The 25,224-nt window shown below is 39.3% G+C and overlaps 1 protein-coding gene across 1 annotated transcript in view; it reads left to right on the forward strand.

Annotated features, from left to right (window-relative positions):
• The first annotated feature begins 2,899 nt into the window (after positions 1-2,899).
• ryr2a (ryanodine receptor 2a (cardiac)) overlaps positions 2,900-25,224 on the forward strand; it is a 146,971-nt gene continuing 124,646 nt past the window's right edge. Inside the window, exons 1-4 of the mRNA XM_053510837.1 lie at positions 2,900-3,040; positions 12,757-12,876; positions 16,656-16,760; positions 22,422-22,442. Of these exons, the coding sequence (XP_053366812.1) occupies positions 2,900-3,040; positions 12,757-12,876; positions 16,656-16,760; positions 22,422-22,442 (387 nt within the window). The remainder of the gene's footprint in view (positions 3,041-12,756; positions 12,877-16,655; positions 16,761-22,421; positions 22,443-25,224) is intronic.

A 25,224-nucleotide genomic window follows, 5' to 3' on the forward strand; every position in this document is an offset into this window, starting at 1 on the left:
CAGAAGGATTAAGTGAGGTTTAATGTCTATTTGTTCTATATCTTGCTTAACTTACATGTCTTTTCTAAATGTTTTGATTGTTTTAATGTTTTAAAAATATGATGGTAGTGTTGGAAATTTGTAATATTGGTGATTCTTTAGTGTGGCTGTAACGGATTATCTGCAGTTACATTATTTCCAATGGGAAAATGCGTTTCGCAGTACGAAAGTTCACCTTAAGAGCTCGCCTCAGGAACGAAGTAAACTTGTATGCCGAGTTACTAAAAAATTCACATACACACTGTGTGTGTGAATTTCTATTTCTCTGTGTGAGCAAGCAGGTCACGTCATATTACTTTAATAGGATTAGCTCCCATATTTGCACACAGACACCGGACACAATCGTGTGTGTGTGTGTGCGTGTGTGTGCGTGTGTGTGTGTGTGTGTGCGTGTTTGTGTGCATGTGTGTTAATGTGTGTGAATGTGTGTGCATGTTAACTACCGTGTGTGGGTGAATATGCATGTGTATATGTGTGTGTAACTTAATAATACTCTGTGTGTGTGAGAGAGATTGAGAGAGAATGTTTATTGCCATAGTATTGATTGATCTTGGACGCATTACTATAGTGTGTGTGTGTGTGTGTGTTTGCTTGCACATTTATGCATTAGTCCCTTTTGCTTGTGTGTATGTGTGTGATCGTTTACGAGGACTTTTGACCTAAATATGCACCCGCACTACGGGGACATTTTTGCCCTATGAGGACAGGGACAGAGTGCTTAAAATTCCAGCAACGTAGATGCCCTTATCTAAGTCCAGGAAGTGCAGTCCTGCCTTTTGGCGCCGTGTCCTGATAGTCCACAAAAACCTGAAAATATACCACACACTGTGTTTTCTCTAACCTTAATGACAGATCTGTCACTAGGAGCATTAGGTGTGTGTGTGTGTGTGTGTGTATGTGTGTGTGTGTGTCTGTAAATGCGCCTGTCTGTGAACCAACCACCTTTTGCATTTTCAGCTTTAGATGTGTGCTACACACAGGCCCTGCTTCTGATTTTGCTCTCTCTGCCACACACACACACAAACACATATACACACATATACACACACGTGCAAAACCTATTATAATAACAAGCTTTCAGCAGTTGCAATCCAACCAAATTAGTATGTGGTGGCTCGAGGGATTGACAACACGCAGTGACTGTCTTCATGAGAGAGAGACGTAGAGAGAGAAATGAAGAGAAAGAGAGCGAGAGAGACGTAGAGAGAAAATAAAAATAAAAAAGCTGAGCAACAAGTAAACAAAGAATAAAAATTAGTAGTTTGATCAGGTGTACTTGTGTTGTATGGATTGTCACGACACATACACACACACACCGCACACACACACGCAGTAGAAGGTTGTATTTGTATCAGCAGTGAGACTGAGTGAAGTGTGGCAGGGAGAGCTGCTCCTGAAGTGATGACACTCAGTGACAGATGATGTCACTCCCGAAGAAAAAGGTTCCCCTCTAAACGGTCTCACTCGCTCTCCTCAGTGATAAGACCCTGCTGCCTGAAGTCGTGATGTCTGTTTAACCCTGATGTATGTCTGACGTGTGTTTTCAGACGTTTGTGAACGATTCGTTCTTTTTGAACAATTCTTTAACGTGACTCAGAAGTCTCAGAGGGCGATTCGTTCGTTTTCTACTGGGCCGTAGGTTATGTACAGGAAACATAAATGAGTAGTTACCTCTCGAGTCTTGTTCCGAATCGTTTGCTCTTTCATCACGTGACTCCCATAGACGCTATGCAGCGCAAGAGATTCAAAAGAACGAACGACTCAGACTAGAAGACTCATAGAAGAAATGTTTAATTCTGTTTCCTGTGTAATGCACTGCATAGCGTCTATGAGAGTTACTCGATGAAAGTATGAACGATTCGGACCAGAAGATATGAGAGATGAGCTGCTCATTCTGTTTATCATATTATGTCCTTAGCTGCATTGTAATATTTTCATTATTGGAACTAGAGCCAAAATTTGTGCGTGTAGATGTGTTGGCAGTCTGTTTATTGAAAATGTAACATTTTAGTTTATTTCTGATCAAAAGAACAAAATGAACTAAATGACATGAAAAAAGATTCAAAGAACCGAGTCACTAAAATGATCCCATCACTATTACTGTAGATGTACAGGCTCAGCATTTTTATTTATTTTTTTTGCCCTTTGCTTTCTGTTAACTTCCGGGTTCCAAGGGTTAACTACATCCCAAATAGAGTTAAACGGAAAGCTGGTGCACTAGGGAGTACATGCACTCAGTAGTGCCCTTTATCAGGGGTTAGAGACGGATTTTTTGCGGTTTCCGACAGGTAGGTGCTCTTTTCTCAGTACCGCTACAGTACCGACCCATGCTGTGATAAAAGTTAGTGTAATTAGACTGTAGAACGCCTGGGACTCATATATAGTGATGCACATAGTTTAACATCCCAGTGCTGTTACTGTCTATTATCACCACTCGTGGAATGCCTCTCGTCCAATCAGATCACTCAGTCAGAACTAAACTTTAATAAAATCGCGTATATAATTGCGAAATACCGCTGTCTTTACATAAAATTAAAATTAGCCTAAGAAGTTTCAAGTGATTCTCTAGTACGTTATCAGCGCTCCTCGGAATTTCTATAATGAAAGTTTATCCTGCTTCATCACGCAGTGCAAGCCACCTTTAGCCATGCCAGCTTTCCAATTCGACCAGATTCAACAAACCAGCTTAACTTTAATATATAGCTGACAGAACACCGATTACATGATGATAACTGCTGTGTCACTCAGGGGAAAGAAGTAAAATCTGATTGTTTATCATGTACTGTGAGTAACCTTTATAAATATGTTGTCTTGGTTCTTTACACCTAAATGCTCATCTGAACCAAACGAGGGGGGTGTAATGGCAACTCCGAAAGACACCAAGAGGAAGCAGGGCTGTGAGGAAGCCTCCGGTGCACACAGAGGCACACTCTGCTCTCTGCTGCAGTGTGAATCACCCAGCTGTTCTCCATTTCAGCACTTCACACCCCTACATCACAACGTAACACACTCACCAAAATGAGTCTGAACAAAGAGACCGTTTCTGTTCAACATCGCTCACATATGAGTACCGATCAATTATTTATGTGACCGTTTTTAATAGAAATCATGTTAAGGACGAGGCTATGGAGTTTCGTGATTCTGTAACCCACATATGTACACACACTCATCAGGTGGAAAGAAGCGAAGCTACACAAACCGCCCGAGAATTTGTACCGAGGGATTAGAGAGAGGAGATTTCTAAGTCAGAGTCAAGGTCAGACAGCTGCTGCATCACTAACACTTCAGCATGAGTGTGTGTGAGAGTGAGTGAGAAAGAGAGAGAGAAAGGGTTTAGAGGCTTTCCTGCCCACACACACACACACACACACACACACACACACATACACATTCACAGCACTGCAGAGGCGTGTACTGAAATCCAAGACGGTTTTCCACTACCTCAGAGATCCCAAAACACACACACACACACACACACACACACACACTGATGGGTATCATTAGGATCTTAGGATCGAGTGTTGCTAGTATAAAAGCCTCCTTATATAAACATGTTTTAAAGTAAGAAATCAGAATCTACAGATACAGAGCGATCACGCCAAGTGCACACATAAGTGTGTATGAAATATAACATATTATAATCTAAAAATATGAGGATATATACCAGTGATGCATCATCCCGCTAACTCGCATCACAGTTTTAGGTAATTGCTTCTGAAGCTATAACAGGCTACAGACCAAGCAGGCTTATTTCTTTCTTCTCGTCTTGTCCAGTTCCTGTATTTCTGTATAGTGATATGACTCACAAACCGAGGGAGATTTAGACAGGAAGGTAGGAAGGAAGTAAACAACTGGTGAGTGTAGAGTGATAGACATAAGCTGCGTCGGCTGAGAGGTTGGCGTGGGTTTTCGGCAGAGGATTCTTCTCAAGGTAGCTCTTAAGCTAGGGTTTCCACGGCTTTCTCCCTAATTAAGTTGTAGCCAGTTCCCATCTGGCACGATCATTAAATCAAGGTGATACCGACCAATCAGGGAGGGCGGGGACTATCAAGGTTCCTCCAAGACTCGCAAGCACTGTCCACCACTTCCTCCTGTGTGAGCTGACAGAAGCCTGGGGTTGGCTCGTGTTGCAATGATTGATGTGAGAGTGTGGGTATGCCACCCCTCCAGCCTTGAGCGAGCACGGCCAATCTGCTCTCTAGACTCCCGGCTACAGATGGCCACAGGATCACCAGTGAATCGAACTCGCGATCTCAAGCTGATAGGGTGAACCCATTTCCGTTACAGCACCCGGGAACCACGGCATTCGTTTTATCCCCGAAAGCAAAAAATACATTTCTTGACTCATGAGTGATAATCGAATGCCGGAGTTGCCAAGACAGTTCAGATCTTTTTTTCTTTTAGATCGCTCCTGCCAGGAGTTTATATGAAACAAAAGGTAATAGCTTAGTGTTCTCTTTATCCACATCTGTTACAGCAGATGCAGAGAAGAGGTGGATGGTGTTGTGAGAGAAATCGGGGCTGTAAGACTTATTTGAAGACTAATTTCTAAAGATTTAGATGAAACAATATTAATACATATGACACAAGAAGTGCAAATGACCAATAAACCAAGCCAAAGTGCTTTCCAGACAGGTCTGACCCCGAGCTCAGGTTAATGTCTCTGTTTAGTTCCTCTCTAGCGTACTGGGTTTGTGAAAATAGTCAAAAGGTTAAATATAAAAATAGTCTGATCTTGTTCACTCAAGTTGTACTTCTTTTGTCGTCAGACAAATACACTTTCTGTTCGGTAATCGGAGAGCGAACCACAATTGAGAAAAACTAGATCGGATAAAGATAACGTTTAACGACTCTAGTGCATTAAAATTTACTTTCACCACTTCAGCGCTGTTAAAATGTGAACTAATGCCAGTTAATCAATATCTCTCTGTGCAGGTGTTTGTTTTCATTGAGCAAGTAGATTATTAGTAGCTTATTTTAAAATAGATGATTAAATCTGCCACATAACTGTTCATAACATCGCTTTTACTCAACATTTTGATTTCACTTATGGTGCTGGTTAAACTTCAGTCAGATTCCTATAGTACTGCAAAAGTTTCATTAAATTCTGTCCAGCCAGTTTTGCGTCATAAAATGATGTTGGGGAGAAATAACACCGGGCTCTCAGTTCGGGTATTTTACACACCCTCACCTCGGACTCGGATATGATCGCTTAAATGCTTCACATTACTGCTGTTATCGCCACGGATTTGAAACATATGAGACAAGCTGGTTTTAAACTTCCCGCCAGTAGAAAAAACACACATTTGTCCATTAATCTTTAACGGTTTAGTTTTCATAGTCTACTTTCCTTTTTTTTGGAGTAAGCAATGCTGTGTCTTGCTTTCATTTCTGTTTCTTGAGGATTTTATTTGTTTCTTCAGCATACTCTGTCTATACACGGTAAACTATCGCATTGATTGGCTCTGCTGGGTGACGTGTATAGTGCTCAATTATGGAAAGGATGCTGTAACAATCTGGCACATGACTGCTCATAACATCACTTCTACTCAACATGTTGATTTTATTCATGACGCAGGTTTAACTTCAAACAAATTCCGAACTACTGCCGAAGTTTCATCAGTTTCTGTCCAGCCAGTTTTGTGTGATGCACATTAGGTAATCATTAAAAGAGCGGGCCTTGACCAATGAACCTAATGTTTATTTATGTAGATGTTTACATGGTGTTAGTTTGGGTTTCCTCTGCATTCTACGTCTCCCCCCATAAAACATGTGAGCAGGTGGTTTGCCTGAGTGTTTGTACTAAAACTACTTTTTTCTTAAATAAATACAATTTACCTTCAAAAAGGTCTGTTTAAAAATAACGTTTAGCTTTTAGAACGACTGGACTAGATTAATAACACTCATGTATTGGATTCAGGGGAAGTCTTGCATAAAGTACTTGAAGGCGATACTTGAGGAAGGAAAAAACATACCACCAGAAAATTACTTTGGGAGAAGTTAAAGTCTCCTTTTGGAACATTATTCAAGTTAAAGCTTTGATCTGGTTTTTGATGTACCTAAGTATCAAAAGTCATTTTCTGATATTCAAAGTAAAGTATTAAAATAATTTTGATTATAAACTTTATTAAGGCATCCTTACAGTGAAAGATAACTAACTAACCAACTAACATTAACATTGTGGCTCTACTAAATAAATATTAATACTTTTTTTTAGTTTAGATAGAGAAGTTTTGACTTTCTGTAGACATAAGAAGAATCTTTTAATCCAAGCCACGATAACATTTCTTCGCAGATGTAATATTATCTGTATCACCCCCACGGAGTTCACCACTGTAGTCAGGGTGATTGTCGCCTTGGCAAAAGACAGGCTTTTAGTCGTCATCCAAAGTGAGTGAATTAACTTGCAATCAAAGAGCACTGCTTTCCTGCAGTATAACAATTTTTTTCAGATCTTTTTATTTCTTAGCAATAAGTTGTTATTTTAGGAAAGACTTTTTATGGGGAGACCAAGGACCTCAATGTATTAGGCCTTCAGGTTGTCCAGAAACTCTAGTGGTGCACCTGCAAGAGTTCAGGCATCTTACCCATTCTACTCTATTACCCTCTGGACCAGGTGTCTGGCTGTCAGAGCATGCGATCATTTTGGAGTCATTTTCTCCTGGCCATCCTGTGGGAAATACATCCCACTTGTGGCCAAAACGCAAAACTCAGCAGTTTGAGAGTAGCTCAGTTCTGTGGGAGAGAGAGACAGGAGGAAGGAGAGCACCATCTGCAACACCGGTCAGCCATAGCATTAAAAGCCCCAGACTAATACTGTGTACGTCCTCTCCTGTGCCACCGAAACAGCCCTGATCCTTCGAGACATGGACTCCATGAGAGCTCTGAAGGTGTGCTGAAGACCTTAGCAGTAAGTCCTGTTAAATGTGAGGTGGGACTCCCATGGATCAGACTTGTTTGTCTACCACTGATGGTTAATCGGATTGAGATCTGGGGAACTCTTTATGTTCCTCAACTCATTCCTGAACAGTGTTTGCGGTGTTGCAGAGTGCATTATCTTGCTGGAAGATGGCACTGATGTTAGGGATGTGTACTTGGTCTGCAGTAATATTTACGTAGGTGGTACATATATCAAAGTGATTGGACCAGACACTTCACTTCCATTACACATCAATGTCACTAGTCCACCAATTGTCTGTCCTTGGATCAATTTTGGTAGGGCCTGACTACTGCAAACCAGGGACATCATTTAGAGTTGCTCTGACACATTGTCGTCTAGACATTACAGTTTTGTCTAATTATTATAAAAGATGTTATAATGAGTATCATCCAATTTCTAATCCATAGGTCTTAATATGATGTTGGCCCACCCATTGCGGCTACTGTATAAGAGTTTCCCCTTTTCTGGGAAGGCTTTCCACACGATTTAGGAGTGTGTTTATGGGAATTTTTGCCGTCAAAAATTTGCCGTCAGACACTAATGTTGGACGAGACTTGCATTCTCCGCTCTAATTTCATCCCAGAGGTGTTCTATCGGGTTGAGGTCAGGAGTCAGAGCAGGACAAGTCATGTTCTTCCACACCAAACATCATATTAAACTCTATGGATTACAAATTGGATGTTACTATAGTGTGTGTCTATATAATTTATATATAGACAGATAGTATTCTCTCTCTCTCTCTCTCTCTCTCACTCTCAGGACAGTGTGAGTCTGGTGGTTTGTAAGGAGAGGGTGGGTGGGTGCAGCCTGTCTTATGTCCCACCTCACATTGATGATCTCTCCTACACACACACACACACAAAACCTTTCGCATGCACACGTAAAACTCCTGCTCAGGCTGAATCATTGCAGAGTCTGATGATGGTATACGGGGGACACAAGCAGGGATTTCTTTACTGAGAAGATCTGGCGGCCTGCCAGGGATGATGGGCCGTATCGCCCTCGTAATTACACAAGCTGCTCTGACCAACACACACGTACAGTACACTCACTGCTGCATAGAGAAAGAGAGATGCAGTAGTGATTAAGTGCATTCTGCAGTAATTTTATCCAAATGCTAGGAGCTGTGGATCATAATTATGACCTTTTTTTCATTTTTTTCATTTTTTTTACATAAACATGTATATATACGCAGAGAGCATTATGTACAGCATGAGTGCATGTATACTGTATGTGTGCAGCTTTTCTTCTTTCAATAATTTTCTAATCACCCAAGTGAGCGTATGGAGTCCCACTGTGAGTGTGCTCACTCAGCTCTTTTAATATCACGCAACGAAAGGGAGAAGTGTCGTCGCAGCCATTTTGCTAAACAGGTCTTTTGTGCGCTTTTAAAACATTCAGCACGCTTTCACTGCTCTGTGTACTCAGCACGTTCGCTGTAAATATAGACCTCACAGATGGAATAGACGCGAGACTAAAAACATTAAAATGACTGCTTAAGCAAGTGTGACCGTGTTACAGTTTCGTTTTGGGGCAGTTTGAGGAAGATGACGTGTGCTGTTTTGTGGATCTGAAGGCTAGTACGTATAATTAAAGGCTTTTAACTTTTAGTTTGATATTGTTCAAATGACTTATTTATGTTGAAGGTTGCTTAAAAAAATAGACTTTGTTAGCAAACACCTTAAAAGAGAAAAAAATTTTTTTTTTGAAAATTAAAAATAAAAACAGTTTGTAGTGACACTTTTAAAAACTACTTAAAAATGTATTTAGATTCAAAATAAAACAGTATAAAAAATATATTAGAAACATAAAATACAGTGCAGTCAGCTCAGAGGTAGAACAGTGCTCATTCAGTAAATGCACAGCTAAATAGATGCGTTTTAAGTCTAGACAGTGATGAGACTCTTAGTCGCAGTAAAACATTTTAATGGTGCAAACGTTTTAAAGAAGGCTGTACAACCATGAATGACGATCCCGGTCCTCCCAGCTCATTGCCGTCGTTCTCGTGAATGCTCAGCGAGTGGAACGCCCGATCCTTGTAAATCGATGTATACTTGTGACCAGCTTGCACAATAGATGCATCTGTCTGTGGGAACTGTACACACAATCATTCACCAGCTTCACTTGCACATCACCGGAACTCAAATTACAGGAATGTAATTATTGCCACATCTGCTGTACAGCTGCATGTTTGGGGCATTAAAGGAGTTCTTGAGAGGCCATCGTTTTAGATGTGAAGCAGGTATTCTGTTCTAATCCAAGCACTGGAATAAGTGCATAAGGGTGCAGGGGGTTATATAAAAATAAAAGGAGTTTTTACTCTTAGTTTAACAATGCATTCTCTAGATTATATACAGATACACTCTCATTATAACTGTGTTCTGTCCAAAAGTCCTGCTTTGACCTGAACGCTCCTTGTATGTCATGATGCAGTTCTTGTGTGGACATTTTGCAGATATTGTCATTTTTTTTACTTATTTTTAAAGACTATAATGGTGAGCCCTAATAGAAAGCAGCTGATTTAATTGTACTTGTAATATTTTGTAGGATCTACAGTAGACTATGGGAGCACAACGGACCTGCGTCGGAGTCTTGCAAAAAAATGTGTATTATTTAATTAATTAAGGACAGATTTGGAGAAAAGACGTGCAAAAAATTAGGAACTCACGTGTGCGTGTCAGAATCAGTAACTAGTGGGCATGATGACGCTAGGCTGACAAACGACGGCAGTGGCAGGTAGATGAAATGTATGTGAAAGGGAGGTGTCTCTAGCCGGCTCCTCAGCAGCATGTTCATGTGCTTTTAACTCCAACCAGGGCATCCTAGCCAAAGCAAACAGATTTAAAGGTTTTTTTTTTCTTCTTTTTTTTTAAATAATACCCATCATGTATTTTCCCAAAAGCTTATATTTTTTAATATCATTCCCTTCTTTCGTGATGAAGCATGTCGCAGACAGGAGGTTTATGGGTAATCGCAGCACACTGAATCAGGCAGACACGAGACTCATGCACACAATTCCATAAAAGTGCATCGAAACATTTTAACCCTGCTGTGCATCAGCTGTTATTCCGTAGAGTGCTGATTGGTTGAGGAGGGTAAGAGGGACGAGATCTGGTGATCCTATTTAGTAGGTTTTTCATCAAGTGCTTCAGAGTAAGGCTGGAGAAATAATTATTTAATCTGACTGCGAACCTGGCATCAGTGACGCTACAATGATCATAAAGCATCTAAAAATTGCTGATGGGTAACAGAGAGAGAGAGAGAGAGATGCCGATTTGCAGCTCATGTCAGCATGGGCAAAGAAAATGCGTGCTCGGACATACAGTAGCTAGGTTTTATTGATATTGAGTTGTATGATACACAAAACCCCTGGTAGATGATAATTAAATGGCACTTTAAGTTTATCATGAAGAGGTAGGTCTACATATGTCATTTAAAGACTCAGTTGTTCAGACATCTAAATGAAATTCATTCCACCACATTTGTGCCAAACTGAGAAGGATCTGAATGTATAGTCTTCCCTATAGGGTCAGGCGGAGCATGGTGCAGTGCAGGGTGTAAGAAGTGCTTTGAGTCGTCTGGGATGAACAACAGCTCACTTATGCTGGTATTAGGTTTTAGTTGATGCGCAGCCATCAGTGATGAGACATCTGCCAGACATGCTGACATGTGAGTGGTAGCATGAGCATCTAAGAGCGGAAAGGAGAAGATGAGTTGAATTTCAATCGAGTATAGAGAGAGAGAAAAAACAGAAGAGGACCAAGTACTTAACTGTGTGGGACACCATGTATGATGTTAGTGATATAGTTTCACTGATTGAGTGGCATAGAGAGTCTCAGTGATTGCCACAAGGGGAGTTCTTGAGAGGGAGAGAGAGAGAGAGAGAGAGAGTAGACGATTTTCAAGTATTTTGGAAAGAAACCAGCCTTTTTTTTTTTACAGAGGTTTTGTGTCTCTTACTCAGAGAGACGGTATTGGAAAAAAGTATTGCAACTCATAGGTATTGAAAGAAAGGTTTTGGTATCATGACAACACTATTTAAACATTCAGTCGTACAAAGTTTATTAATCTTTATTAGTGTTTTTCGCTTTTGTACTGCAAGGCATTTAAAACTTTCATTACGTTTAGATTGTACCAAGCGCCAGAGTACACATTGACTCAATCGGCTACACACCAGACTATCTCCCATGTGCTGTTTAGATTAATGACACATACTGAAAAAGGTAGTTTTTTTCCTGTCTGGTGTAACAGGCCCGAGATATTATTAATATTTAATAAATGAAGTAACAATCTTCTGCAACCTCGTTCACATCCGCAGTGCCTTAGGGTTGCAGATGTGTGGCATGGTCTGAATACCCAAACACAAGACAACACAGTTGCTGTACTGAATAGTTAATACTGTGTATGTGCCACTGGTTAGGATTTCAATACATTTTCTTTTACCGTTTTGTTGGTGCGGGTTTAGTTTAACGTGTTGCTATTGTCATACATCTTTCTTGTGTAAGGGTTTATTAAATATTTTTCTTTTTATTAAATTCCTTTCCATGCATATTTACTACATGCAGTAGCTCTGTTGTTGAAGGATTGCCTAGAAACTAAAATGGAAATGAAATGAAAATGAGACACTTGTTCAAAGTAGTGTGTTAGGAGACCAGACTGTGTTTGGCGTGAAAATGTGATTATTTATACTGTATCATGTTCGGGGGGGACACACACATTGCATCAGCTAAAAGAACATTTTGGCTTGTTCCGAAACCATAAATGCTTTAAAGAGTGTTAACACTAAACTAGTTGTTGGATGATTTGACAAAAATATCAATATCAAAAAAAAAATTGCTTTGTAAAAGTCATAACATTTAAGCAATAAACACAGCATTTTAGTTAAGCAATATTACAAGAGAAAAGGGCCCTGTTGTACTGAATATCAGCACAGCGTTGATGCGGCCGATTGTGCAGCCCGGGTCCGAAGGAGATCCAAGCTGTGCTGATAATCCAGTACAACAAAACAGCCTTGAGTGTAAGGTCATTTTTATGCAGAAGTTCCACAAAAACATTTATTATTAACATATAATGATTTGTTTGTTTATTTACCGAGTTATTTTGCTCCGTCAACACTTTTTTACCGCGACTGGAAGATCTAACTAACCGTCACAGTTGACGACCATCAGTTAGTAACAGACAGTTACTGTAATTAAGGTTGATTTTTTTTAATGATATAGGCCATCCATTTAAATGCCAAAGTAGCATATCTTCTCTTCTCGTAGGCCGATTCCAGGGGTTGTAGGGTTTACAATCCCTTCGTCCGCACACCAAGTAGTGCACTTGAACAGAGGTTAGTGTTTACACTCTTAGTGTTATTAATAGTAGATAATAGGTAGAACACCTGTGATTCAGAGTGATACATATAGTTAAACATCCCAGTGCCGTTATGCAGTGTATCGCTACTCGTGGAATGCCTCTCGTCCAATCAGATTACGCAGGTGGAGTTAACTGTTGTATGACGTTTACATAATATAGAATGTGTTGTTTCAGTACTTCAAAAGATTCTTTTAAAAAGAAATATGAACAATATTTAGTGCTACAAACTCAAATTGAATCGAAAATCCCAGTGTAGCAGAATTGAACCGTATCGACAGTCTACCTGTGATTCGCAGCTTATTATGGTACAATATGTTACAGGCTTGAGAAAGACTTGAGCGGTAAAATGTCACTGTTTAACCTTTACATTTACATTGCTGACACCGATAATTGAGAATGTGTATGTGTGTGTGTTTTAGGACGATGAGGTGGTGTTACAGTGTTCCGCCACACTGCATAAGGAGCAGCAGAAGCTCTGCCTGGCTGCCGAGGGCTTCGGGAACCGACTCTGCTTCCTGGAGTCCACATCTAATTCAAAGGTACCTACTATACTGTAACTCACCTTACCTGGAGTTGATATTACTTTACCTACTTATTGCTCTTACCACATTGTCAGGCTCTAGACAGTTTGGCTTAAGGCTCTCTAGCAGCGCTTTAACATTCATTCTGGGACTTTTGGCAAACATTTATGCCTTCCTTCTGTCTATATCGCGCCTTAAAGACAAATCAGGGTGCCGGCGAGAATTATTACGATCATTTATCTTTAAGTCGCTTCTATTGTGGACATAAAAAAATCTTCACAACTGTGGAAGAAAATACTTACAGTTTATTTTCCCTTCTACCTCACCGTGTCTGTTTTCTCTTCACCTTTTCTGCCTAAACATCTCTTCCAGATGTGTGTTCTGTGTGGGTTCTATCGGATTCTTTAGCTCCGTCCCAAAAAAATGGATTAGGTGGCTTGTGCATGTGTGTATGTGTGGAATTGCTTTGTGATGGACTAGTGCCCAGTGTATTTTTTTGCCCCTATCCAGCTCCATCTAGGCACCACCAGGTCCTGGGTTCGATTCCCACTCTGGGTTCATGTGCATGGAGTTTGCATGTTCTCCCTGTGCTTGTTTCCTCTCACACTCCAAAAACAAGCAGATTAGGCTAATTGGCATTGGAGAAAGCATTGGTGTTACCAGTATCCTTGCCATGAAAACCCAATGGACAACTTTTAGGATGGCCTGGTGCATTATGGTCCATAAGGACGTGAAGGGTCGGACACGGATAAACCAATAAAACAAACATCTAGACCTAGCACATCCCTGACCACAGGATGAAGTGGTTACTTAAAGATGAAACACAGCTCCTAATGTAGTTAAGACATTTACACATTTTAAGTAAAGAGGATGAATTAAAGGCTGTAGATAAAAGACACAGCAAGAATGGACGAGGGAGGAATTTTAGTTCTCTTGACTCCACTACCTCTAATCCGTCACGGCACATCATTTATCATCTGTGCACAAATCAAGTAAAGGGTCGGCCTGGGACAGGAGGATAAATTAAATCCGCTTCTCGTAATGAGTTCAATATGCTCTAAATAAAGTAAGAGGGTCCAAAGAATCGTGCATGATACACAGATTGGAATCTGTGTGCACGCAAGCGACTGAACAGATCTCGGCTAAGAGCAGATGACTTCTATAATAATTTTGTCACAAATGAGGATCGTCGTAAACCAGAATCACAGTTTAAACCTCAGCAGGCAGTGAGGCTGATTTATTTATCCATCAGTCTGTTATTAAACATTTATCATTAGCCTTATGTTAAAGTTCATCAATGAAGATGTGACTGGAGCTACTGTTCATGTATTATGCCTGAGACAGCATGTTGTTTTCACCAAAAATCTTGGTGAGACAAATTTGCTTCTCATGTTGTGCTCATTCATTCATTTATTCATTTTATATCATTATTTATCTTTTATTCCACTTTATCCTGTACAGGGGCTGGGAGACTATCCCTGGAGACTTTGGGCACCAGGCGGGGTACACCCTGGACAGGGTGCCAATTCATTGCATGTCGCACATAAACATGCACTATGGATAATTTGGAAACACCCAATAGCCTACTCTGCATGTCTTTGCACTGTGGAAGGAAACTGACGTACCTGGTGAAAATCCACCAGGCAGAGGAAGAACTTGCAAACTCCATGCCACCGCTCATGTCATGTATTGCAATACAGTGGAACCTTGGATTGCGAGCATAAGTCGTCATGTTCTGTGCTTGTATATCAAAACATTTATATATCAAAGCGAATTTCCCCTATAAGAAATAATGGAAACTCAGTTGATTTGTTTCACAACACAAAAATATTCATATAAAAATAATTAAGACAAAATATTAAGTAAAAAAAAAAAAAACAATAAGCTGCACTTTACCTTTGAAAAGTGTAGTAATGCAGAGCCGACAGTTCTTTTGCTGTCATTGGCAACAACAGAAAGGCAGGAAATATTTATAACAAAAACTAATGACACACATGCTCTCTGCTTCCAGCATTCAGATGCTTGTTCTCCACCCTTTTTGAACATGCAAATCCTTACCATTGCTCACAACTGCCATCTAGTGCATAGGTGAACAATAACCCACTTTACTACAAAAAGAATCCTAGCTGTGGTGATTAAGACCAGAGATAGGAGAGAAGCATGGGGGGAAGGGGTCTGTTGTGTAGAACACACACACACACACACACACCTCCGCGTGAGCACACACACACCCACATGCACACCCACCTCGGAACACATGTTCTGCACTCGTTGTAAGTCACACTCAGGTGGTAAAATGATTTAAAAGCACAGTGTGTGTTTCTGATGAGGATGAGGAAATACACAAAATCAAACACATCATCAGTGTTATGTAAATTGGTGCAGTCTATGCAAAAGTGTAGGCACCCCTTGATAACAGATTTTGGTGATTTTTTTAAAGACTGTTAACACAGTCTCTCTTGGAAATGGAAAAAATGCACAATATTTTTAACAAACATTGATGCATAGTTATTTTTATGTCATTAATTAAACAAAGATTAAAAATAAAAACATTATTGTGGCACTGTGCAAAAGTTCGGGCACCTTACATAATCAGTACTTAGAACACCCCCTCTGGCAGATATCATAGCCAGCCAAATGTCTTTCAATTCTTGTACTTAGGATTTTCTCCCTAAGGCTTCTAGTTCTGTAATATTCTTTGGTCATCTCTTGCATGCACACTCTTAAGGTCTACTCAAATTTTCAATGATGTTTAAATCAGGGGAGTGTAATGACCTTTTCAAAAACTCCAGCGTGCGTCTCTTGAGGTATTCCATAGTGTGTTTAGGATTATTGTTCTGTTGTAGAAGCTTCAGCTTTTTTACAGATGTTTTTTACAGATTTTTTATGATGTTTGCTTTTAGAATTTGTTGGTGTTACTAAGTGAAATCCATTCTTCTTTTCACCTGTGCAATGTTTCCTGTGCCACTTAACTTAATAGTTGGCAACGAAATGCTGCTCCTTTTTTTCTCCAAATATGCCATTGCTGATTGTGTCCAAAGAGTTCTATTTTAACTTCATCAGTCACAGCACTTGTTCTCAAAACGCATCAGGCTTCTGTAGATGCTCAGTTGCATACTTACATCAATAACTGAGTCTTACACAGCTGTTTAGAAAAACCCATGGTTGTTGAGTGTCTGCAAGTGTGTGCACAAGGCTTGAAGAGTCAAAGTATTTGTAAAGCTTTGAAATTGGCATTTACTAATGACTGCGGTTGCCATGCATCAGATCTAACAGGCTGATTAAAGTCTAAAACCTTGTAAAAAGAATCTTAGACTCTGGAACTCTTAGGGTGCCCAAACTTGTGCACAGTGCCATAATAATGTTTTTATGTTTTATTTTTGTTTAATGTATGGCATAAGAAGTAACTATGCATCAATGTTTGCTGAAAATATTGTGCATTTTTTTCCATTTTCAAGAGAGACTATCTTTTCAATTAAAAAATCACCAAATTAGTTATTTATTAAGGGGTGCCTTAACTTTTACATAAGACTGTAAATGTAATGTGCTTTTTAAGAGCATTTAAGGTAAACACCAGCTGTAGTAGCGATGATGATGATAATTTATTTTATATTAATAACATTGCCATGAAATAATTGACACTGAAATAAATAAAATACCTTCTTGTGTTATTATCTAGTGTCTCATGTCGGTAACCTAAAAATAAGATGTGGTCCCTCGTCCACCATGACTTTCACCTTCATGATGAATCGACATGATGAACCAACTGAATAGGAAATGTCTCTCTTTGTTTCTAGAATGTTCCTCCGGACCTGTCGATATGCACATTCGTGCTGGAGCAGTCACTATCGGTGCGAGCGCTGCAGGAGATGCTGGCCAACACCGAGGAGAAGGCTGAGGGGGTAAGTGACGACCGCCGAGCTAAACTCAGGATTAGCAGTTTAGACAAAAGTCATATTTTGTTTTGGTTTAATCCACATTCACTTATAACACATGAAGTGTTTATTAAACACTTATATTAATAATAGAACTTTTACTGAGTTTTTTATTCTAATAAGCTCCATAAGTGGTCCGGTTTATTATTTTAATTAAAAGCACATAAAAAGATTAATTCTATTAATAAAAGGTTTTAACTCACTAGACACATCACTGTGACATAAATACGTTTTTTTCTCGGATTTCTGACATTAATCTCAAATTTCTGACTTTTTTTTTTCTTCTCAAATTCTGACTTGAAATTTTTTTTTGAGTCGCGTCTTACATTTTTGTATGGTAGTTTTAATCCTCTTATGTAAACATTAAATGCCGATGCGGAAAAAGCATAATGGAGAAAAAAGAAAAGAATGAGAGGAAAGAAAGTGAGTGAAAACAAAGAACGAATGACATGAACAGCTGAACGACATCAGTAATGTGTGATGTTAGAGCCTCTGATTGGTCGCTGTGACATCGCAATTACCGATAAGATAAAATGGGAAAATTCCCAAACTTGAAAGATCTTACTGTTTTGGTTTTAATAAACAGACTTTCCACATCGTAGTTCATTTTCGATGTAAACAGTAAACAGATAACTAGATGATTGTCAGGTGGGTTTAGGCGACAGCAGCGTGGTGTAACATTCTAATGATTTCCTGCTTTAGAATCGGTCTGTGAGTCTGTGCTCTGCTGTTCACACCCAACTCTGCTTCTAGTGCATCAGCAGTCCAGTCACACTGTCACTGAGACACACCAGTCTGGGTTCTGCCTTTGGTTTGTTGAGAGAGAAAAAGAGAGAGAAAGAGAGAGAGAGAGAGAAGGAGGATGGAGCTCCCGTGTGAGAGACTGATGGCACAGTTATTACCAAAAACATATTTCTAAACTGTTTTTTCTCCTCCCCATTGTCTCCTCTCGTCTCCTCTCTGTTCGTCTCCCCGTCCTTTTTCTCTACACTTGAGCTGGGTGAGAGATTTGAATTGAGGAAACAGAGACGCCACAGCGAGCGTAATTTTACAGAGATGCCGAGAGAATTGTGAGGACTGCGCCAAAACACCCACCCACCCACGCACATACACACACACACTCACGCACACACACACACCTCACTTTTACTCTCTCTTTGCTCTCTAACTGCGAGTACCTCATGCAGTCCTTCCTGTTTCACATCTCCTCCATTTAGCCATCAATGGTTAGACAAAGATGGAGATTAAAGAACTTTAGGAGCGGATAGCACTGTCCTCCGAGTGTGTTACGTCGCCCCTAACGGTGTGTAAATGAACAGTGTGAAAAGATATGGTTGGCTGGCGTCACGTGGTTCGGAGGAAACACGTGATAGTCTTTGGCCCTCCCGACTGAGTGGTAGTAGTAGCCTTAATGTGGAAGCCCCTAGTGATGGGGAGAAATCGGACACGACTAAATTAGGTAGAAAATGGGGGAAAATCCAACAAAAAAAAACTAAAAGCAAAAACTAAAAGCAAACTAAACCTTTGAAGATGAATGGACAGATCAGAGTATGTTTATTATTCCTGTGGGAAGTTTGAACCATGGCAAAAGCTGTAAAGTGCAGCGCCACTATGAGACAAAACACAGGTCGTCTGAGCAAACGTAAACGTTTTGGACCACTACTAATACTCATACCAGACAGTCAGAGGTTCAAGACATCACAAGCACCATTGCTCTGCTGCTTGCTACTGATTGGTTACAGGTTTTACTCGCCATAAAAAATCGTAACAATATTAACGAATTGCGTGCTAATAGAAATCGTGTGCTACTGTCAGCTAATGATGCAGACGTAATGTTAATGCTAGCACAGAGCTGGTTTTAAGGTATCTAGCTTAACTATGGCTAAGGATGGATGCAAGGTTAAGCCTAAGAAATAGAAAGTTAGGCTAATATATGATTAAGTTTGCATTTGATTATCATGCACAATGTCTCTTGGCACTTGGCAAAAACAGAACATGGCTTTGAAGTTTGTGTGTCCTTTTAAGAGTGTTATCTCAGTGTGTAAAAAATAAATGTTTGCAATTTATTAATGTGTAAAACGGTGCAGAGAGAAAAACCCAGAGACGGCTCATATTTCATAATGACACCTGTCTCACAACCCAGACGTAACGGTAATGGCGCTAATTAAAAAAAAATCTGCATATACTTAATTTAGCAATTACCTTCCTCAAAATCAGATCTTTACAGTAGACGGTGGATATTTTATACATTTCCAAAGCTTTCAAAGCTGTCTGAGCTGATAAAGCTGAAACTCGCAGCTTAAAAGGTGAAGCGGAGCTGTTTATAAAGCTAAAGCTCGTAATAAGATCTAACTGCCAGTCACTGCGCGCAATTACCCACCTGGAATCAGCAAACATTTTCATTCATTAGTTGCTCCTGGAGTCTTTCTAAGGGACACATGAGGGATCAATTAGGATGGAGAAGACAGAGACGAGAGACCAGCTCCAAACTGCAGAACATCTGTTTACATTTGATCCAATACATCCAGATCAGGTCAGACCATAACAATTCAAATTTTCAGATGTGCAAATTGGTTCTGCCTGCTGTAAAGCATTTATTCGGCTAGAAACATATCAGAAGAAGAAGAAGAGGTATTTTTCTCAGACATTGAAGTTAGGTTAGGATTTCTTATTGCATTGTTTCTCGTAAATCCCTCCTTCTGTTTTATGATTGGTTACAAGAATTCCATCGCCTCTGTGATTGGTTAGGTGCTTTACTACATGTGAAATGAGTACCCGATCAGTGAGAGACCCAGTGGATAAAATAAAGTCTCTTGTTCTTACAGAATTGACTGATCAGACGTTTAAAGCAAAATACTGATCATAAATGCGAAGAAAATCTTCTTCACGGGAACTCATTAAGTCACTTATTGCTACCCCACATGGAGCAAACATGCACAGAAAGAATCAATCAAAGGTTTACAGTTCCAGAACTGGACTGGACTGGATCGGGTCCGACTGTCCCAATTTAGATGTTTACATGATGCATTTTCATCCCCATTATAAACGAAATATTGGGGTCCATTTAAACACAAGTAATGTCTCAGATGTTCAGACAGCCAGGGGAATTTCATTTCACCACCTAAATGACAGAAGAGACAAGAATCCGAGGCATGTTTTGACTGTACATAGTGGAATGTTTGATCAAATTGAGGCTTGTTAGTGCCCCCAAGGGAATGTAAGAGCTTGTCACTTTTTGGATTTTGCAGCCATGTATTTAGAGCTCATGTGCAGTATTTATTTAAACCGCTGCTCATGCAACGTAGGAGGATTTTTTTTGTTTTGCTCCTTCGCGAAGCTTAACTACAGTAAGGTTTGTGAGGATCCCTTCCCGTTATATTCCCAAACGTTCATGATGAGTCTGGTTCCTCTCAAGGTCTCTTCCTATTGTCATCTCAGGGAGTTTTTCCTCGTCACCGTCACCCTAGACCTACCCATCAAAAACAAACATGGTTATAGTTTATACCTATATAATATATTATATTTTCATACATGTTCTAGTTTATTTCCATAAATGTTTTTGTAAAGCTACTTTGTGACAATGACCACTGTGAAAAGTATTGCACAAATAAAATAAAATTGATTTAAATGTTTTGGCTGTGCGCACATCAGTGTGGTAGGTACTGTATGAAATTTGAAGTACAGTCTGGTGGTGATTTTGCCAACTTTTATTACTGGTGGCATCATAAATTCTACTATAGTACTGTTCCGAGAGCACGTTCGTAAGTCCAATTTGAAACATTGTCTATGTACTAGGATACTAACACAATAGGCTTTACACAGTATATTACAGTAACGTGTTGTTTAGAATCGTGCCGATGGTTGTGTCGATTAATGTTAAAAGAACGAGCGATGTCCGCCATCTTTTAACCTCGTTCTATCACTGGATATTGTAAACTCTGGAAGGCTTTTAGGATTTTTGGTATTTATTTCAACAATAAAGAAAAACTGTTCTTTATATTAACCTAGAGCCAGTAAACTATTGTTAAGCTGTTATTGTTGAAAGGTAATAACAGAACAAAGGTTTTTAGGATTTTCCTATAGATTCCTGGGATTTATTAATAGATTTTTATCTTCGAGAACTTCCCCAACTTTAAACTTTACGCAAATGTATATTATCACGATCCTACAAAAAGTCTATGAGCTACAAAGTGTTTAAAATGGAATCAGCGTAAGGTTTAAAAATACAGTATGACTCTGACTGGAGTGATGTGTATGGAGTCACCCACAGTGGTTTCTTTCGTAAACCACTCTTTGTGGTACATCATCATCATCATATATCCGGTAGGAAATTTAAAAAAGCAAGCACTTCATCTCAAACATCCTGGCTGATTGATTACACACAGATTTACAGTAAGTACATTTGGTATTTTGCCAGAGTGTATTTGCCAGAAACTCCGTCACTATCCAGCTTTACAGATTCCCATTAATATTAACATTTGTCGTATGTGACATACAGTAATTACTTCAACAAAATTTGCCTATTTCTTTATCCTGTTCATATGCTTCGTTTTCACTGCAGCAACTTTTTATTCAAAAGCAATTAATCTGCCTCATAATCTGTTGCAAATACTAACCATCATTCATGCTTTGAAAGTAACTGTTTTTATCACTTATTTAAATAACCTACTACCTTTTGTGTTGCTTTGATGAATATACAGTACATCCTGACTTCATCAAAGTGTTTTTTTCATGATGATAGTAAGTTCTTTCTCATCTATACTGTATATTGATTTCTTTTATTATAAATATTTTGTTTTGCTTTTGATGACCCTGTCAGTTGTTGTTGCCAAGAAATGGCTGTGGCATCGGGGTATCTGATTCCAGCAGGGTTGGGGTCAGCATTTTAAATTATTTTAGTTTAATAGCGAAACCTTTATAGCTTTTAATAAGAGTAAGTTAATAGAGTAAATTCATTCATGTTTGTAGATTTGTATATTATATTATATTACATTATTTATATATATTATTTTATATTATGTTATATTATATTATATTGTATTATATAAAAAATATTTTAATATAAAATACAGTAGTAGGTATTAATTTACAAATGATATACACATAAATGCAAAACAATTATGGCAATATTCTTTCAAAATATGTAGTAGTAGTAGTAATAATAATAATAAAAATAATAATAATAATAATAAGAAGAAGCTATCCAAGGATGTAAAAATTAAGCAATTTAGTAAGTCGCTTTGTATAAGAGTGTCTGACAAATGCTGTTAATAATAATAATTACAGAATATTACCAGGATTTAAGAATTAAAATTAAATATCGCTAACCTTGATTCAAGGTTTTTTCGAACTCATTTTTTTTCACTAAAGAATACACCAAAGTATCTACCAAAGGATACAAAATCACCTTAGTGAAACCTCAAAAGCCAGGTTTAGCACATTTCTTTCTAAAAGTATGTTAATGTTTTATGTCTCGAGCTTTGATGTGACCTCAGCCCTGCCTCTCTGAGCCCTTCAGCATGCCTTCTCACTGACAGAGCCCATTCTCTGTTTCTCTAAAAGTGTTGTTGGAATTTAAACCTATTACGTTTTGCCTCTTCTTTGTTTTGCCTCTCGTCATTTCCACAGCAAGTAGATGTGGAAAAATGGGTATGTTTGCATTTTTAAGCACGCAACTCATCACTCAGCTCTGACAATCCTCTTCACCTCACAGTTCGTCTTTCAGGCAATATTCTGAATCAAAGATGACCTCTCTAGGAAAGCAGCAACATGCTGTCAGGCAAGCTGGGTTCTTAGCTTTACAGTAGGTTGAGATGTGTCTCCTGTGGACCGTCTAACACAAAATAAGCACTGGGCTGACCAAAAAATCTGGCCTTATGTACATACAATGGGAGGTCAAGTCAAACTGGGACTTGTGATGACATTTTGGGTGAAAACCAATTTATATTTATAGAAGACTTCAAGAACTCTATAGTGATGCGACTCTTAGCCGCAGTAAAACATGCAAGCGTTTTAAAGCAGGTCCATGACTGTCGATCTCGGCCGAGGTCGCTCAGAGCCCACTGCAGTCGTTCCCGTGAACATTCAGCGAGTGGAATGCCGATGAACAACTTGTTCTCAACTTGCAGACATCCATATATAGGAATTGTGCACACAAGGATTAACCAATACCACTTGCAAATTACAGGAACTCATTACAGGGTATACAGTCTCCATACAGTCCTGACCAAGCTTTTTTTCCATGTTTGGCCCATTTATGGAGTTCCTGGGAGGCCAGGTCCTGGGAGATGAAGCAGGCTGTCTGATCATAGCTCCAGCATACTGGGAAGACTTTCTAACTTGATGTTAATCAAGCACTAGTGAAACGTTGGGACAATGGCATTACTGCAGTAGGGGGAGTCTCGATTTGACTTGACCGCCCTCCTACATCATCTAGTAAACCAAATTGTTATACACTTTATCTTGTGAGAAAATATCCAGAATATTGTCTGAAGATAATTTCCATAAATCCTCCCATTTTTGTTTTACATTCTACATCATTCATCAACCTGATCTGGACTGAATGCAAATGGGCATAACGCCTACTCATTAAGAATCTGAGTATATACTGAGTTCTTTAAGGAGGACATATTCCTACCATAGATTTCTTACTTTTTGCATTTCAACTAGAACGTCAGTGAGTAGCTTCTACTCCTCATATTGCTGAGCTACGTCCTCCAAATGTCTACCAATAAAACATACTGTGTGTATAGTTGAGTATCTGTGTGTAGAGCTTTGCTGAGCTAACATTAGATAACTACACATGCAGTCTGTTAAGGATTGCAGCAGTTTCTCACCATGTTGGTCCTCAGTGTCCTGCTGGTACAGGGCTTTAGTTGTAGCTCAATGCTGGTGTGATATCCACACAAATGACCACGTTACCGTAGTTTTAAAACATGTATACTGCCTGGCCACAAAAAAGGTTGCTACGATTTCATCAACCACTTTTAGCTTTGTATGAGAATGATTCCTCATGCTCATTTAAAAACACTTTCATACATTGAATCCTGGAATATGCCAGGGAAGAAAAAACTCCACAGATGTGATAAGCTGGTCGTTCAGTACATTCAGGTTGTCAGCTGACTGTTTTATTGCCACATGACGTTGTTGAGTCTGGATCTGAGCAAATGAAGCAACCCCAGATCATAACACTGCCTCCAGAGTTGGGTCAATGATGATGATTCAATTGCTTCAAATGTACAAGCAATTGTGTATATGAAAGTGGTCTTGCTCTCACTATTCAACATACAGATTTCAACTGTCAGTTTTATGCCGTTTATCATGATTTTTTTCTGATTACATTTCTTCCACAAAGTTGAAGGTCCAACACAGTCCATAGAGGGTTAACCCATTTCCAGTAATTTCTAATCTCTTTAAATGTTTCCGGTGCTTAATGCAGGCCAAATTGGCCCTTCTGAAACGGTGATGTTCCTTTTGGCCAGGCAGTATAAAACCCACACATTTCTCTACAAATCAGAGAGAGGTCCTGATGATTTTGTTCAGTTTTTTTGCAGAAACCTGCAGGTGGCTGATTTATGGGAGGTGTCAGACGCACACAGAGATGATGATTGAACACGAATATCTCCTTCAGAAAGAACTCGCATTCACCGGTGTCTTATTGATGCTTGAATGTGAAAAGACGTACAAACTCGCCATTTGTAGGAGTTTAGCGTGACCCTCAAGGGTTTTGAAAAGAACTGTCACTCTATGAAGTGGATCAGAGCAATTGGGAATGCACCAGCTTCATGTCAGCATGTTAAAATTGACCATAAGTTGTACCAATATCACTTGATTTGATGCTTTCATGTTGCATTACATTGCTTGGTGTATTTTAAATCACATTGCTTTCTGCCTTTGCTCTTTATTTCTGTATCACTTCTTGACGTTATTGACTCGCTTCACAGATGGCGGCATGGCTGCCTGTCTGCCCCGCTCAGGGTCTGTTTGAGGGTCACAGACCACAGAAGGCATGTCTTTAGGAGCATAAACATCTCTGAATCTCTGAATTTTAATTATTAGCTTTAGGTAGCTAAAAGCAATTTTTAAAAGCAACTCTCATGGTTGGTTCTGACTTGTTACTACAGTAGACTTTACTTTTTAATTATAGTGGAAGAAAGGACAGTCACTGCTGCATGCAATTTAACAAGACTGAACATTTTAGGAATTTAGGTTCAAGGTTAGGTAGATTGAAAGGTGCCCTTGAACAGAACAAATCCAGATGGTCTGTGTATAAAATTTCACGTCTATTCACACATGACTGACAATTTGTGAACATTAGCCAAATCTGCATGTCTTTGGACTTTGGTGGGGAAAAACCTAAGTACCCGGAGGAAACCCAACCAAGTTTGAGGGAAACATGCAAACCACACACAGACTCGAGGTGGAAGTCGAA

Source organism: Clarias gariepinus, chromosome 14 (genome assembly GCF_024256425.1).
Source record: "Clarias gariepinus isolate MV-2021 ecotype Netherlands chromosome 14, CGAR_prim_01v2, whole genome shotgun sequence".
NCBI classification, from domain to species: domain Eukaryota; kingdom Metazoa; phylum Chordata; class Actinopteri; order Siluriformes; family Clariidae; genus Clarias; species Clarias gariepinus.